Here is an 18,240-nt window from a genome sequence, read left to right on the forward strand (position 1 = left end):
AAGAGATTTTGTGCTCATTTTAAGACTTTATTGAATTAATTGCCACATAATAAGCAAGCTCCTCTTCCTCACGGTTTCTTTTTAGGCCACTGCCTCCCGAGGAGTTGAACACCCTCATCTATGAAGCCAGTGGTCAGGACATCAGTATAGCTGTACTCACTCAGGTGAATCTTTAACATGCTGGGCTGCTACAGGACATTTCTAGACTGTGGTCTCACAGGTGTGAACTGTGTGTGTTTGTCATGTAGGAAATCATGGTCTATCTAGCTATGTACGTGCGCTCCCAGCCTGCCCTGTTTGGGGATATGCTCCGACTCAGGATAGGACTCATCATGCAAGTGATGGCCACTGAGCTGGCTCGCAGCCTGCACTGTTCTGGTAGGAAAACCACTTATAGTACACACACTTGTGAACCTACACAAACGACCCTGCAGAATAAACATGAAAGGCACCTTTGTAGGTGAGGAGGCATCTGAGAGTTTGATGAGCCTGAGCCCATTCAGCATGAAGAGCCTTCTGCATCACATCCTCAGTGGCAAAGAGTTTGGGGTGGAGAGGAGCAGTAAGCTTGTTTCTTTGTCTCTTTTTGTCTTTACAGTATAGTAGAGAAGAAAGTAGGTAAGAGAATTAGATAAAAAATTAAGTAACTGTATAACAAATAACTAAGATACAGAAAGCAAGCAGGTACATTTAAGAACTAGGAACTGAAGATAATTTAAGTTGTCTAATAATCACATTGAATTTCATTTTGCTGCAATTTTCAGTCAACCTCATAGCTGCAAAAACTGTTGCTAGGAGAAATTAACAATGTTTTTAGGGATGACAGTGCCAGTCGGTCCACCACATTGGTCCTATTTGATGGATTACATTGACACTTGATACAGGTATTCACTGAATCCTACTAACTTAAGTGATCCACTAACTTTTACTCTGCTGCTACCAGCAGGTCAAAGCCTTTACTTATCAGTGAAACATCTACCTGATGAACTTCCACTAAATTTTGTACAGATATTAATGTTTTCCAGACTATGTATTCTGAGACCTTCTAGTTGTTTTTCAACTAGGGAATGAGCTGTCAATGACCACAACATCAGTTAAAAAAAATCTGAGATGTTGACAGAAATTCAGCCAGGCTATAGAAGAGGTCTCTGTTGTCTCTGTTCATCAGTGCGTCCAATCCAGTCAATAGCAACTAGTCCTACCATCTCCATCCGTGAACTAGGCCACACTGGAGCCACCAAGAATGAACGAACAGGATTACACAAGCTGAAGAGTGACATAAAACAGGTGAGAAGCAAATGAAAGAGGACTGGATAGCAAACAGGTTGTATCTTTTTAAGTAGGATGTGGCATATGCTTAATATGCTTAGCTATCTATCTGTGTCTATCTATCTATCTATCTATCTATCTATCTATCTATCTATCTATCTATCTATCTGTCTATCTGTCTGTCTGTCTGTCTGTGTATCTATGAATAGAATAACAGTGTCCGTACTTCTGGTTGCAGCAGCTGGATGACTCTGGGCCTCTCAGTGTGGGTTGGGTTTGATAATATCAAGCATGTACCTTTTTCTGACCTCATTCTAACTAGCCAAACACCTGGCTAAGTCTTGCTCATAAACCACTTGCTGGCTCTTACTGTAACATTTTGTGAACCACCGCACTCTCATTGTTGGAACAACTTTCTATTCATCACATTTCAGTAGGAGAGTATGCTTTGCTACTCGTCAAAGTATGATACAGCAAATATATTTTTTGTAGAAGAGTATCTCATTTAAAATAAAATTTTTTCAAATTCATGAGCTCTTGAACCAATCCTAACCTTAATTAACCTGCTTATAAATAGCCCACCCCCATAGCTCATTCTGTTTCTCACTTGTTCATTTTTGTAGATCTGAATTACACCTTTCAATATTGCCTATAACATTTTGCTCTGTCTGCAGTGTCATCATGTCTGTAGTGTGAGAACCATTTGACCATATCAAACTGTTCTCTGTTGTCTGTCATCCATATCCATGTGTAGACCTTCAGCAGTGGTGTTTCCTTGAGTAGCAATGTCACTTCTCCTCACTCCACGGTAAACCATTTCACCTCATCTCTTTCAAATGAACTTGTATGTTCTCCCTAGGGTTGCCATAGTTAGAATGTACAGATGGGTGACAGATGTGTTAGACAGCATCTCCACCACCACCATCAAAACCCCAAATGAGGGAATATCTTTTGGAAGAAAGGTGTTCATCCCTCCAGTAGAGTTCAGAGACTTGTAGCATCAATGTCAAGGTGCACTGAAATTCTTTTGGTAGCATAACAATTCACTAAGACACTTTATGATGTTTTTTCCCTTTCATTTATCACCTGTCTGTATATGTAGACTGGGAAAAGTCATGCTAAAAACATATTTCATTCAGATTTCACCAAACATTCCACGTGCCTTTCTGCATTTAAGGATGAGGCTGGCGTTATTTGATCTTTTTATTATTGGCAACAAGTTTTTTAAAGAGCCCACACCCAAGAATAAATGTATGTAATCTTGTATTTGTGCCTAAGATCTATAATTCTAAAAAAACATATAGTAGCGACAATTCATTCACTGCAGTTAAACGTATCGGTGCAGTTTTTTCCTCTTTTTTTTTGTTTATTTCTTTGATGCACTGTAATTCTTTATTGTAATAAAGGATTGCAGCAGTATACAGTAGCTTTTTTATGCTTGGACAGTAATTCCTGGCAGCATCCACTATATAAAGCTGTGACTGCACAGACATACTTTGTTATTGTAGTATAGTAATTGTTAATAAAATTTAAACATACAATAACACCAGCCTGATCTTTGGTACACTCACCGACCACTTTATTAGGTACGCCTGTACAATGGTATGCAATTCAATACAACACTTCTGCCTTAACATTTAACATTTATGACAGTTTCACCAAAAAACTGAAACGTTTTGAGCTTCATAAACACAGATGTTAAGGCAGAAGTGTTGCACTGAATTGCATACAATTGTACAGGTGTACCTAATAAAGTGGCTGGTGAGTGTACATCTACTGAAGTGCCTTGTATTGCTAAGTGCATGCATGAATGATTGCACGGACTCTGTAACTTTGTGTGCATGTGTAGGCATGTGTGCAAGTCTCTCTGTGGTTGTGTGGACAGTTTGAAACTGTTGTAAAAATTAGGACATTTTGGCTGGTCCTCACAACTTCAGAGGGTTGTTTGAGGGTTACGTGTTGGTTTTAGGGTCAAAGTTTAAACAGGTTTAGGTTAGACTTAGTGTAAGGGTTGGCATTTAGCATTTAGTTGTTACGGTTAAGGTAAGGGGCTAGAGAAAGCATTGAGTCAATGAGTGTCCTCACAAATATAGAAAGACAAATGTGTGTGTGTGTGTGTGTGTGTGTGAGAAAAAGACTACTATATTTCAACCTTATTTACATGTACTTGTTATGGTATGACAGTTATTACTTTTGTCAGTACACTGTATCTCATAACAAAGTGCTCTGGTCACCACCACTAATCATAAACATGATGATGCAGTAGTCAGGAGTCGAGTAGTGGGAAGATTTAGTTCATTTCAGACTTAGGATCCCTGAGCATTCTCTTTAAATCAGCACTTACTAACCCACCCTTTGCCAGCTGTTAAACATGGGGATGGAAATATTGTGCTTTTCAGTTGCGTGGCAGCCAGTGGAACAGAAAACATTACATTGATAGAAGGAAGAATGGATTCCCCTAAGTATCAGCAAAATGTCATGTAGTCAGTCAAGGAAGTGAAATGGAAAATCGGTGTGGTCTGAAAGCAAGGACTTTCAGCCTGTGGTGGAAGAAACACAGTGGGACCAGAACAGAGAGGAACCTCGGAAGAGATGGTCAACCACAGGCTCCTCAAAATTACAGTCTGGCCAATCTTCCAGAAGCAGAATAGCACGATATGATGTAGAGGAGTGTTGGAGGTGGGGTTGAGCAGCTCTCCTGACTCTTGAACTGGATGTGAACTCCAGCTGGATGCCAGAGAAGTGAAGTGGTCAGTTAGAAATCTTGCTCATTCTCTGGTTAAAAAGAGCCTTCCTGTGCTACAGACACTACTGAGTGTAACAGTGTATATAGTGAATACATTTGCAGTACATGGAGATAAGGTTGAAAATCAAAAAGTGGTCCATAATATGTTCAGTGTCTTCCTCTTCTCCTACCACAGCGTTGCAGCAGCCCCTCCACCCCCAGCGGGGTGCTGTCCCCAGTGGGCACTGGCCCAGGAGATGGACAGCTGCACTGGGAGGAGAGACAAGGCCAGTGGCTGAGGAGACGCAGACTGGATGGCGCTATCAACAGAGTACCAATGGGCTTCTACCAGAAGGTCTATAAAATCCTGCAAAAGTGCCACGGCCTGTCTATTGATGGATATGTTTTGCCTTCTTCCAGCACAAGAGAGGTAGCGTCTGGCAGACTTGCAGTTAAAGCTGGATTTAGGATTTACTGTGTGTACGGATGTGTTAAGTTCTGTGCTTTCTGTGTAGATGACAGCAGGAGAGATCAAGTTTGCAGTGCAGGTGGAGTCTGTCCTGTACCACGTCCCCCAGCCAGAGTACCGACAGCTGTTAGTGGAGGCTTTGATGGTTCTAGGCATGGTAGCTGATGTAGAAGTGGACAGCATTGGTGGGATTATCCATGTGGACCGTATCCTGCATCTGGCTAATGACCTCTTCCTCAGCGACCAGGTACTACTGCTGGCAATAGTTAAATTTTTATTGACAAAATGTTTATGCATTTGTGCATGCTCACCAGGATTCACTTTATTCTACCTCTGCATACCCAGAAATCCCACAGTGCCAGTGATTATTTCCTTGAGAGGGATCCAGCAACCGGAATCTGCCACTTTTTCTATGATAGTGCCCCCAGTGGCAGCTATGGCACCTTGACTTATCTGTCCAAGGCGGTCATCACTTATGTTCAGGACTTCCTGCCCAGTTCTGGCTGCCTGATGCAGTGAAAAAGCGGAGTAGTGTGTCTTGCTAGCACCTGAAGAGATGTGCTTTATAACTAAAAGATCAACTGGTCCAAGGCGGCAAAGCCTGTCATTATCAGCTCTTAGAGGTCATGTAAGTATTTGCTCAATAAATAATACGTTTTAGCTCTAATATATTGATGTAAGGAAGCTGATATTATAAGAACCTGTTTCTTTGTGAGTCTTGTCTGTAAACCTATTTATTATTTAAATATACTGTTCATATATACTGTATGGTTATGGGACTGAAAAAAGTATTTTATTTAAAGTGAAACTTGAACAGAAAACAAACACATCTGCGCTCTTGGTATCATGTGACAATATTAATTAACAGTTGTCTGCTTTTAATTGAGCATGTCATGTAATGATTCTACTGACTCAAGCAGTTAACAGAGCAACAATTTTATCATGACTATTACTGCTGTTGATATTGTTACTGGATCCACCATTATAATTCTTATTTTATACTATTGCTACTCTGTAATTTAACATATGTGACACCTACTGTATCAACCATCAGCAACAAATTAGTACAGTGTAGACAATGACAATATAGGAATTAATGTATTAGTACTACTGTTTTTATTTGTTGTTGCCCACTTGACATTCACCACCAACTGCTAGTATATTCTTGTGATCCGTTATATCATCATTATAGTGGTTATCTTATTACTGTATCCATTATTAATATAATATATATATATGGATGCCCAGCTATGAATGTATTAGCCACTGCAACATTAAACTATAATATTATGACCATTCCCTTTTATTTATTATTTTTAATTTATTTCCACCCTGGCATCTGGGGTAAAAGAATCCAGGGCACCTTGCGGGATCTTTTGGAGTGGACAGCGTGGGGGAGGAAGGCCGGGTCACTGAAACACACCACCACTCAGCTGCTAGCCCCCTTATATACTCCCTCCTCAAGGTCTTGGAGCTGTTTAGAAAGGGATGATACAGCAGGTCAGCTCTCTCCTGTCAGGGTCAGAGGGCGAGGCAGAGCTGCATAATACCAGCTGCAACAACCAAAATAAATGTAAATCATAATAAACAATTAAAAGCATAGAAAAAAGTTCAGTTTATTAAACACAACAGTTCTGCTGTCCTGGCCGACCTCACCCTGATGTGCTGCTCTGGAGCTCCCTGATGTTGTTCTTGCTTCAATGCCAGTGGCTCAGGGTGGCCAAAGGTTTTATCTTTATTATCTATTTATTTTTCCCTCCACCACCTACATTTTTCAAGATTAATTAGAATCACACAACACACTGTCACACATCCCCGACCTGTACCAGTCTCTTGTACACTCACTGTACATGCTTATATCCTTAAGTTCTTTTGTAAATGTCCTGTATCTATTGTTTGCCTTCTGTGTTGGTCCTTTTTTTGCAATTAAAAAAATGAGTAAAGATATAAATCGTTTGCACACCAATTATTTCCCTCAAATGAATAATTGGAACTTTCATCTTCTGTCCTGTTCCATTTTTGTTTTTTCTGTTTTTACAGCAATGAGTGTGTATGAGCTGTTGAAAATGATGGTGCTCCTGCCACTAATGATAAGGTAGATGAAACAGTAGTAGATGTGATTTAGAGGGTCATATTTCCATAACTTTGTTTGCCTTTCCAGCTTCCTCTGACCCATACCTCCTGAAGCCAAGCTTCATGAGTTGCTTGGACCACATCTTTGACTTTAAAACTGGCAAACTGAATATGCTGCTGCAGGGGAATGTTTGGGTTAGTCACTTTAATCTGCTCACTGCTGGATATTTGAGATGGTGTACAAGACAACAAGCCAAATCTGAGGTTGGCTTCCTTAGAAGTGGTATTAACAGGTGTTGTAGTGAGATTGCTGCGGGGTCTTCAGAACTACAGCACTGTGGCGGTTTGGGTGTATTTGGCTTTTACACTTTGACATCTAAACTGAGTTCATCATTTCAGACTCTAATAAGGGAAAAGGGGATCAAATGATAAAGCTCTGAAGATAGAGCAAGTCAAGTCTATTTGTAAAGCAACTTTCAAACATGACTAAAAGCTAGTTTGTGTAGTTATAGGTGATTACAGTGCATTCTTTAGTGAGCTTGCTGCTTTGGAATAAATATGAATACAAGAAACAATTTAACATTTTGGGAAACAAACCCATTGACTTTCTTGCCAACAGTTAAACAAGAAGAGTGGCTCCACTAACACCTGAACAGTCCCTGAAGTTCGAGAAGCTGCCTACCTCACCCTAACATCAAGAACTAAAACTGCTAGCCTAGCTTTATCCAATGAAATCTGCTTATCAGCACCTCAACATCTCACTAATTGTACAAAAATATAAGTGTAAAAATGTCAAAATCCAGTTGCCAGACAAGACCAGAGACTCCTGGCCAAGAAACAGTCACCCTAAAATTAGTTTTAATATAGCCACCCAACTACAAATTTACTGAACAGATATGAGAGGGGTATAATTCTTGTCTACCTCTTGCCAAGAAAGCAAATGATGCTACCAAATTTTATGGCAATCCATCCAATAGTTAGAGACATTTTTACACTGAACTAAAAACCTGCTGAAAGAGTCAGAGAATCACCGATGTCTTAAGGAGTAATTTGGAAACGCAAATGTCTGTACAAAATGACATCCATCCAAGAGTTGTCAAGATATTTCCCTTTGAAACCACAGCGGTGGATGGACCAGTCTACTGACCAGAGCCATGATGCTAAAAATACAGTAACATCTTACAAAATGCACTAATAATTGTGCATCACCAAATAACAGCTTAAGAAATTCTTCTTATTCCTGCTTCTATGCTTTCCTTCCTCTGTCTTCATGAATACTTCTCTCCATCCATCTTTCCGTTGAGTTGCTGATCCTTGTTGTCCAATTTGTGTACCACTCTGAAGGCCTCCAGGAACTCGGTGAAATCTATACTGCCATCCTTGTTGAAGTCGATACTTCGGGCCAAGTCATTGATGGCTCTGTCATCAATGTTAACCCCCAGATGGGCACTGAAAAGACGCCAGGTGTGACGAAATTCTTCAATGGAGATCAGACCTGAGCATAACACGTGCCACCCGCACATTTACTTTTAGGAATACGTTTTGAATTATTGAAAGAGTGCACAGATACAGTATTTATTTACCTGAATGGTCTTTGTCTATGATGTTAAATATTATCTCAATGTCTGTCCTGTATCTGAACAGAGTTTCAGCCAGGTTTGGAGTGACCTAAAAGAGGAGAGGAAATGCTAAGTAGATAGATGGTAGACAACTAAAGCTCTAGTTGTACTGATTAGCAGCAGTGAAGTACTACAGTTTATTAAAGTACTAAGTAGTGTTATATTCCTAAGAGCACCAGTACTACTTGGGGAAGAAAAAGTAAAAGGTACTGCAGGTGATTAACAGTACACAGTCTGGGTATACGTTTGTAGTTTAAATGACATGAAGAAAAAGCTGCTGAATTCAGAAAAGTGAACATTTAATACACCCAAAACAGGATGTGCATAAATAAAGCCACAGAGAACACAAACTGGCAGTCTGGTTTGTAATGTGTTTCAGACTTGGTGCCATTCCTCATGCTGGGGAAATGAAGTGCTATTTATTGTCTATATTTGTGTACATATTAAATTCTTAAGCATTCAGTTGCAATTACTTTCCATAACCTCGTCCTTTTACTACAGTTTAAAGTGAGATAAAACCAACTATTGCACTGCCATCAATAATGAAAAAACAATTTTTAAGCTAATAACTGCAGCAATCACATAAATGTAGTGAAGCAAAGCACGTACTGTGTTTCTGTATAAAACATACACACATCTCCAAGCATTTAAATACAGTACTAAATAAAAATTGATGGTATTTAAAACAGCAATAAAAGACATCAAGTAAATGTACTTGGCTACTTTCCCTTCTGACCTGAGACAGATGACTCCCTGGTCCCATGTCCTGGAAGCAGGACGGATAATCCACACCGCCATCTGGTGCCAGACGGGTTAAGTGTGGACGAAGTGTCCTCCATGGCAGATCGAGCCTCAGCACAGACTCCATCACCTGAGCCCATTCACTGACTGACATGCTACCTGCAAAATGATATGCATACATATAACAACCATACATGTTGAAAATAAATATATGTTTAAAAGAAAGATAAAACAGGGTGGGTGAAGCTCACCGGTGTTATTTCGGTCATACTGCTGGAAGCCTGCCATCAGCTCAGAGCGATGGGCGAACAGCTTCTCCTTTAGTGCTCGGAGAGCAGAACCTTCAGCAGCTCGTACTCTGCAAACACAAAGGTAGACAAGGTGTAAGCTAAAACTGAGCTTTCTTACATCATTTACAGATGTCTATATTCATTACTGATTAATCAATTTAATCTATTAATCACTTGGTGTATAAAATGTCACAAAATCTGGCCATCACATTTATACAGAGGCGACGGTTGCATATTCAACAGTCAGAAGATCAGAAGATCTTCCCACTGATAAATGCCCTCAACAAATCCATTTGTCAAAATGGCAGGTAGATATTTTTTTGAATGATTTTTTAACATTCTTTGTGCCTTGCTTGTTTGTTTTGTTTATTTTGCATTCTTGTTTGCATGCAATTATTGTTTATATTCTTTATACGTATGTTTGTGTACTCTGTAAAGCATTTTGAGTTACCTTTCGGCTGTACAAATAAATCTGCCTTGCCTTTAATCGACTAATCGCTTGAGTACTATTATGCCCAGATGTGTGTTATAATCTCATCCATTTTACACCAACATATACAGTACACACTGGACACCTGCTGTACCTCTGTGTCAGAGTGAGTTTGCGAGTTGTGCGGCTGACTTGGTACTGGTAGAAGCGAGGAACCAGTTCTCTGCCCAGTTTGATGTAGGCACCACGGTTGCTTCCTTCCTCATAATAGTTTGATGCTGAGAAAATGGTGATGACCTATAGGACAAACACCCATTTATTTCTCTAGATTCAAACATTTTAGACATTTTAGTTTTAGAATAACTTCACTGCACCCAGTCTACCTGTCCACCATGACAGAGCTCATATCCCTCCTGTTTGCACTCGTGGGATCTGATGAGCAGCTGGAGTCCGTGGCGGAGCAGCAGTCTCTGGGTGACGTCAGGGCCAAAGTAGCATCCTCCTCCCCTGAATGTGTTGGGGCTGCAGCCTTCTTGGGGTTTAGGGTCACTCCACAGTATATCCACTATCTTCAGGAGAGGGAAAAGCTGATAAAATGCTGAGTATGACACAGACCAGATCAGGGCAGAGTTGAATAACATTAAGTGCTTTTCCACTGAATTCACTCCTCTTACCTGTCTCCATTCACGTTCACGTTGTGGAGCTGAAGGAAGGGGAACAGAGGACAGTGAGTCCAGAAAAGGTACCTGGAGGATATTACCAGCATCAGGCATGCTAGGAGAAGTTGGGCATGGATGAGACGAGAGGCAGGATGGAGTTCTAGGAGAGCGGAGTGAAGAGGAAGATGAGGAGGAGGAGGAAGAACTGGAGGCAGCTCTGTCATGCTGGCTGAGCCCACATCGCCTCTTTCTACAGAAAAAAAGAGGTAGAAGAGAAGTTCTGTCACTTCAAACAAATTTAATTGTGCAGTGATCTCAAAAATTAAAATGTCTGTAAGCATCTCTTGGCTGCTGTCAGACCTCTGGCTGGGGGTTCTTTGGTTCTTGCTGTTGCTCTGACTGCTGCTGGGAAGAGAGTCTGTTGATCTCATTCTTTTTGCCTCTCTGCAGGAGTGACCGATGTCCACCTGCTCCAAACTGCATCTGGGAAACCTCAGAGCAGATTTCACCTAGAAGTGCAGAGAAGAAAAAGCAACAGTATTTGTTTTCTAAATTGAAGTTCAAACTGATATACGTTGAGTGTCTAAGGATAGAGCACACTGTACATTTAACAAACTAAAGCCTTTTGAGGCAAACTGGAGATCTGTGATTTTGTGCTGTATACAGAAAACTGACTCGACTTAGTATGTACAGATCCTGAGTCTTTGAGTCTTAGGTTGTAGAGATCCTCAGTACAGTACTAATTCTTACAAAGATAAACATAACTACTAGAACTACCTAAAATGCATTAAAATTGAGCTACTTTGTAATAAAGGATTGGACATTTTGTTGCATCCATGTCCTCCTCTACTTCAAACATTAATATGTGGACGTTGCCCAGGACAACCACAAACTGACCTGTGACCACTGAGCAGCTCCACTGGGGTGGGTTGGGGTTCTGCTCAGGGGCACCAAAGTTGCATTAATGGGGGGGCATGCACTGCTTTGTCACCTGTCCCACCCAGATTAAATCACGCCAGTTCAGGGATTAAACGAGGGCCCTTCCAGTCACGAGTTAACTTCACTTACCTTTAGGCCACCACTGCCCAATGTTAAAGAAAATATTGACTCCTAGTGGCCAAAAGCAATTATTTAGGTTAAGACTATGACAGGAGGATGGGTTGTAGATGAAGGGTGGCTGTTTGCCTCCACTGACCTTGTACCTCTCTATGCAGCTGAGGAAGTCCAGGTCAGTCTGGTCTGATATCCCACCATGAACAATCAAGATCTTTCCATCAATGACTGTAGCGATGGGCAGAAGGCTGAAAATGTCCTGGAACAGCTGGAGGATCTCACGGCCATGAGTCTGCAAACAGTCATGCACACAAAAAAGGAAATTCATTTCACTTCTCTGGGCCCCTCAGCCTAATTAATCCGACTAACTTTAACAGCTGTGACAACCGGCAATTACTGCACCGCAGCCTGCAGAACATGCCACTGAGTTCTGTACACACAGTAATAAAAGCAGAATATCTGGACTTTACCTTGTATTTTTGCATGACTTCTTTTGTGAACCCATATCTGAAACAACAATGTACAGTTAAAAACAACACTGACTATTATTTGACTGCCCTACTGTAGACTAAGAAATGTTTTCGTGCATTTCTACTCCTCTTCTGCCAACCTGAGGTTCATTATGTGGTCTTCATGGTTTCCTCGGTTCAGGTGCATGTAGTCGGGGTAAAGCAGAAGGTACGCAAACAGGAGGATGACCACTTCAGTTGACTTTTTCCCACGGTCCACAAAATCCCCATTAAACACATATGGTGTTTCTGCAGAGGGAAGGCCATTCTGAACAACAGCAACACATTCTTATAACAACAGTAAGATCAACACTCTATCATAAGGTTTTAAAAATTCCTGAGTAGATATTTCTGCTGGGTGGCTTTGACAGTCACACACATTTGCCTGTTTAAATCTCTTGTATTTATATAAAAGCACTATATCTATATGAAACACTGCTGTAAAACAAATAGTTAATGATGCTATAGAAATTTCCTGTATAGAAAAAAATCCAGGTTTACCTTATAAAATATGAGGAGTAAGTCATCAAATCGCCCATGAAGATCACCTGTACCGAAAGGAAAATCACAGCGGTGAAGAATACACATTTACAGACATCAGTTATAATTTAACCAGTAAGCAGGTCATTCACTGCACTATGGGATGCACAAGCAGTGGCATCGCAGCAGCAACTTGTTCTCCTTTGGCCATGTACTCAAAAATGTTTGAATTAACAGGTGAAACAGAGGTCATGGCCACCCACCACATATAGTGATTTCTTTAGTGTAGGATGTTGATAAGTGGATAATGTTGGGCATCTGTTTGAGGAGCTTTTTGGTCTCATACAGCAGCTGCAGAACATATTTGGCATGTAGAGTCTGTGTAGAAAAAAAGTAAGAGTCTCCAAAATCAAAATCAAATAGAAAGTCAAAATCCATAGTGAGGAAGACCAAACACATGTATTTGGTACCTGCTGCTCCTTAAATGCACTGAGGAGAGCATTTGTATCAGCGACGGAGAGAGGAAAGGAGAGTCGGGGTCCAGTGTACGTCTCTGGAACAGGGATCAAGCTGTAGCAGGTCTCTCTGTCTAACCAGGGGTCAACCACCGGGTCCAGCAGCTGGGAAATCAAGTCTGGAGGACACAGTGTGTGGAGCTGTGAACATACTGAGCTCAAGCCTCATTCTTGCTGATGTCTTTGAGTTTGACAGAAATGAAAGTTAGAGCTCCACAAACATAGTTTTACACATCCTTCTCAGATCTCTGCTGCCTGCTCTTCACCTGTGCTTGAAGCTAAATCTTTGAGGCTACATTAACTCCTACTAGCATAACACACCCAAATCTCCAACTGCTGACAGTTCAGTTGGAGTTGCATTGTGGGTAACGTAGGCACTATGCTGAAAAGAAAGACATGTAATAAAAAACAATATTTGTGATTCTTCTTCCATTATAAAAAGACACTGAATAGCAACCAGCCTGTCTTCAAGTATAATGGATATCCAAATTTTTGGAGGCAAAAAAAATGAAAGCATTCAACCACTTAATGAAATTTGAATTAGTGACACAACAGCACATCCAGATCTGTGTCTCAGTGGGTTGTATCAAAAGACCACTCCAATGTACCAATGACCTATAATTTATGCAAACAGAAAGGCATGAAAAGACATGAACCTATAGGCCTGTTTCTCTTTTGTAAGTCTTTTGTCTATTTCCCCCTTTGTGTTTATTACAGTAAAATTCCTTTATTCTGTGGTGGACACACAGACACAGATGTTGTATATAAATAAATACAGACTGGCCTCTTTGCATCATTTGTGTTGACGGAATGTAAAACCCATGAATGGGATGTACTAAGGATGCTAAGCAATAAAGGCTGGCCTAAGTATTAGCTTGTCAGTGGAGCATTATGCTTTTTAGCTGGATGAGTGGGTCAGCACACACTTAAACCACAGCTGTGACCGTGCAACACACGACACACTGTCCTCCACATTCACAGTAGTTGCTAAGCAACAGGGTATATGCAGTGGGTTTTCTGATCAAGCCCAAAATACAGTGGCATGACTAACAAAACGGGTGTTAATTTGATGGAAGTAAAAATTATATCTTTATATAATCTTCCTGTGTTAGACCACATTTCCAGCAACAGCCGTGAAAAACCAATTAATGACTAAAGAACTTGTTAAAATGAGTGTGGCTAAAATGTCCTCTCTCACTTTTTAAATTTATATAGACATGAATGGTCAACACCCTCCTTTGCTCATTCAGTTTCACACTACAATAATATTAAATAATATATCTTTTTAAATAGAACCAATTTTTACCACCAACACTTCCAAATAACAAGGATGATATTAAAGTCTTCAGTACACATAATACTAAATAATCCACATTCTCTACAGGTGGGAGTGGCTCCTAACCTGGCCCATTTCCATTCAGCTGAGTAAAGTTGTCCAGCATGAAAGTGAAGAAACTGGAGAGCTGAAGACAGAAAGAAGCAAAAATGGATTTAAACTTTGTGATGCTTCTGGAAATTTGCATGCACATGTATTTCGGGTTTCCAAGCAGGTGGACAAGCGTGCACCGAGATTCACCTGTAGCTGGTCCTGTTCCCTGGCATACTCAATGGACTGAAAGATGTTCCAGGTGTACCTGCGTCTCATCTCAAGACGAGCCATGTAGCGCCGGTACCATCTCTGGATCAAAACAGCTGCTTTCATAGCTACAAATAAATACCAGCTGTTACATTTTATTTAGATTTAGACTTGTTAAAACATCTTACCTCACATTTATACAGTGTGTGAATATGACTTCCATTTAGTGTTCTGGCACAACATGTGTGTTTCATTTGGACTATTTCCTTACATTACTGTCTCTAAATCAAGATCTGATTCTAATCCAGAAAATAAAGCTAATTGTACTGCATCTTTAGTATATTATCATCATCCCGCGACCCCATTCAGGACTAAGCGGTATAGAAAATGAGAGAGAGAGAGAAAAATCATCATTAGATGATGATAGCGGGGTGATTTCTAAATGTAAAAATGTACACAGATAAACACCCATGGATGCATGGACATTTCATGTATTGCTGGAATAATGTTTAGAAATGAGCAGGATCTTACTGAGAGCCGGGCTGGGACTCTTAACCAATTCATCTGTGAGAGAGAGAAAAAACATTACAACTCAGCTTAAGAAAGTGGCAATTGAATAAAATGATGTGCAAAGCAACACACACTGAAAGAAAGATAACAAGGCACAGGGGAGGCCGCAAACAACAGGGAGACTGGAAAAACTAAACAGATTAAAAGAGCTTTCATGAGAAACAGCACTCAGACTGTGAAGAAAGAAAACCACCATCTGTCAAACATCTGGGCTGTGTGTGCGCAACAGGTCTGAGAATGTACTACTGCACAAATTAACTGATTCACACTATACAGTGTGAAATTGGGATGAGTAAAATAGTAAACCATAATACTGTGAGACTAATTCTAATAATACATGATTTAAGGAGTCCTTCCTAATGAAATGCACCATCTACGAGGCGAGCTGACTGCAGTCTTCTTCAGTATTTAATCCGACACAAATGATTATTTTCATCAATAATTAGTTTGCCAATTACTTAGTCTTTCTATTAAGCAAATAATTGTTAAATTTTTTAAATTAAAAAAAGTGACAAAATCAGGGTCAAAATGAAATTTTAACACATTGTATCCAAAAGCTAAAACTTCTCAGTTGACATTTTTACATTTGAGAAGTTGTAAAGAAACAATGTTTAATATTTTGGCAGAAACAGGAGTTACTGTATCTTTTTTAGGCATTGCTAAAAGCATCATCCACGTGTATGTCTGAGCTTGCACTCCAATTAGTATTAAGCCTATTTGTGCTGAGCTTGTCTACAGACCGGGTGTCCAAACATGTCAGCTCTAATTTGACACCGCAACTTTCCTCAAGGGGAAACACGTCCAAATGTCCAAACTCCCCAGATGACAGAACAAAGAAAACATGAGTCAGTCCTGGATGGACTGGAAGGACCATAATAACACAACCTGCTTTTACAAGCAGTGACATTTTGTGCACCCCAGTGCAAAGCAGTCACACACCTTTACCTGTTTCCACTCTTCTCCCCTGGGTGTTTGTGGCAACAGAGGCGCCACATCCCATGATGACCAAACCCAAGGTCCTGTGGTCATTTAAGACAACTTTTCCCAACCTGGTAACAGTGGGTCACATCTGCTGGCTTATGGCATGTGACTGCTGCACATCAAGCTAGAAAGTAGGAACACAGTTGTTATGCTGCACCAGCCAGTGATTGTCAGAAAGAAATACATCTCACTCACTGCTTTTTCAAATGTTTGTTCAAAATCCTAAAAATGCTTAACCCAGTCCCAGAGCACAGCGGCAGGGTTTATGACAGTATAAATTTCTATGGTAAGAAGCGGCTCCTCCTCTCTCAGCTTTCCCATAAGCAGAGGTCAGTAGGGGTCAGGGTTGTTTAAAATATAAATCTGTGTGTAATGCAGACATTAGATCAAACTGATAAGATTTTTGGTGAAGGCTCGATTATCCAGTTTATCGTGGAACTTATTAAAACTCCAGCAATGTGCACGCGTCGGACATCATTAATAACGTTGGGAAGGAATAAAATTAAGCTTGTGAACGGCTGCTAATTGCTTCAGCAGTCTCACACAGCCCCTGCTTTTGACAGATCAGGGAAATGTAACCAACAATAAAGTCAAGGAAAATGTGGCTTATTGCGCACCACTTTCCTCACCTCTCACATTACAGCGGCAAACTGCATCCTACTTATTTTATCCGCTGCAAGTAAATCACAGCTTTTGATGGTTCTTACCTGCAGCTTAAATCCGCCCGATCCGATCATGAATGTGGCACACAATCCATGTAACGCACGGAAATTTGCATCGGAACGGCAGACAAAACGGTTCGCTGCAGTACTGTTTAGAAAGGACACAACAAACGGGTCTGTATTGTAGCGGCGAGGTGTTGGCAGATAACTGCCGCTGCAGGACAGCCCACAGGGGGCTGGCGGAGGAAGCAGGTGGTTTGAATCAGCCACAATGTGAAGGGGCCGCTGTTCCACCTTCTAGGACTGGAAATATCACCCCAGGTAACTGCCAGAGTGTTGGTGCCAATTTGACTCATTTCTAAGTGCCCATTGCTTCTGTAGGGAACTGTGGACTTTTGTCATTTTATTGCAAACAAAAAAAAAAAAAAGAAAGAAATTAGCAGATATGGACAACCAATTTAAAAGTTTTGATTAGCTGAACACCAGAAAGCAACAAGCCAGAGATGATGCGAGGAAAGGCTGACATTTCATTTAGGGCACATGTTAAGTCTGCCCAGTCCTTCTGCAGCGTTTAACAGAAACTCAGTTGAACTGAAGGGATAGCTCATGTGAATTTAAAAACCAAAAAGTCCTATTGGCATGTCCCAAGCACATTTAAATCAAAATCTGAACAGTGACCTCAACCTTTTAAGTGAGCCAGACCCAAGAAATGCAACCAGAGAACTGTTATTCCAGCATCATGTCAGGGATTTGCTTCTCTGACCCTACTACTAACAAAACCCATTTCTGCAAACTTTAAACTTGCCATCATTTAGTTTACACAAAACATGGATAAAAGGTAAATGTAATTTAAATCTTTAATGAGTTAAACAATAAAAATTTGTCTTAAAAAACTCATTTGTTCAGTCAACTCATCATGCAGCAGTTCTTGTATAAATCTTCTGTTGTACAACTGCAACAGCAGCACTGATCTCCTGTGTGGTGATGGTCTTTAGCCTGCTGGTTTGGGACAGCCGGGAAGCCTCTGTGCTCACCAGTCTGAGCAGAACCGGTCTGGGAAAACCAAGGCAGCTGGCCCGAAGGTCTGGACTCCTCATTCCCACCAGGCAAACCTGTGGAAGGGAAAAAGTTAACAGACTGAGCAGCACTTAAAGACTAGGAGCTCTTTCTTGGGTTTAACCCAACAGGACAGTATCCTGCACAGGCCTAACATCCTCTAGAAAACTTTGGAATTGCTGCAATAATACACTCATCTGATGAAAGAAGAATTTTATGTCAGGGTTTAAACACCATATGCCCATGTAAGCTACAGCTGTCACTCTGACCTCTTTACAAGCCCTGTAGATGAAAGCAATATAAGCACGACTCCTCTTCTTTGTTGGTGGAGGAATCCTGCGAGTTGCTTGGACAGGAGCCTTCATGTTGTTGCAATAGACTTATTAAAAACACAGGAAGAATTCAAGTGCTGAGTACTTCAGCAGCTTTTTATAGCGTCACCATTAATATGCACAGAATAGACAAGAGCGCGAGGAGTGAGAAGGATGTATAATTGAAAACAGCTTTCCTTAATTAGGCTTGATTGCTTTCACCCACCTGCCTTTAAAACCCTCAGCGTGAGT

At 40.7% G+C, this 18,240-nt stretch overlaps 2 protein-coding genes across 4 annotated transcripts in view; one reads left to right on the forward strand and one right to left on the reverse strand.

The window, feature by feature from the left end:
• LOC109963742 (phosphorylase b kinase regulatory subunit alpha, liver isoform-like) overlaps positions 1–5,753 on the forward strand; it is a 17,411-nt gene extending 11,658 nt beyond the window's left edge. Inside the window, 7 exon segments of the mRNA XM_020606498.1 lie at positions 71–164; positions 249–378; positions 461–562; positions 1,169–1,287; positions 4,191–4,424; positions 4,510–4,710; positions 4,809–5,753. Of these exon segments, the coding sequence (XP_020462154.1) occupies positions 71–164; positions 249–378; positions 461–562; positions 1,169–1,287; positions 4,191–4,424; positions 4,510–4,710; positions 4,809–4,982 (1,054 nt within the window). The 3' untranslated portion in view covers positions 4,983–5,753.
• A 13-nt stretch (positions 5,754–5,766) lies between these two features.
• On the reverse strand, positions 5,767–18,196 carry ppef1 (protein phosphatase, EF-hand calcium binding domain 1). 3 transcript variants are annotated; one of them, XM_020606523.1, is made up of 20 exons: positions 17,947–18,196; positions 16,667–17,733; positions 15,924–16,083; positions 14,940–14,972; positions 14,409–14,536; positions 14,235–14,295; positions 12,788–12,951; positions 12,581–12,695; positions 12,339–12,385; positions 11,939–12,105; positions 11,799–11,835; positions 11,471–11,620; positions 10,636–10,784; positions 10,291–10,525; positions 10,000–10,203; positions 9,771–9,913; positions 9,148–9,254; positions 8,892–9,055; positions 8,120–8,204; positions 5,767–8,031 (listed from the first exon to the last, which is right to left on the reverse strand). In XM_020606523.1, the coding sequence occupies exons 3-20, from the start codon at positions 15,976–15,978 to the stop codon at positions 7,805–7,807; spliced, it is 2,271 nt and encodes a 756-aa protein (XP_020462179.1). In that variant the 5' UTR covers positions 15,979–16,083; positions 16,667–17,733; positions 17,947–18,196; the 3' UTR covers positions 5,767–7,804. The 3 variants fall into 3 exon arrangements, with proteins under 3 accessions (XP_020462179.1, XP_020462189.1, XP_020462168.1); XM_020606533.1 differs by having other exon boundaries at positions 10,000–10,185; positions 15,918–16,083; XM_020606512.1 differs by having other exon boundaries at positions 15,918–16,083.
• Between the last annotated feature and the right edge of the window lie 44 nt (positions 18,197–18,240).

The sequence above is a fragment of the Monopterus albus genome, unplaced genomic scaffold, assembly GCF_001952655.1.
Source record: "Monopterus albus unplaced genomic scaffold, M_albus_1.0 scaffold4.1, whole genome shotgun sequence".
Classification (NCBI taxonomy): Eukaryota; Metazoa; Chordata; class Actinopteri; order Synbranchiformes; family Synbranchidae; genus Monopterus; species Monopterus albus.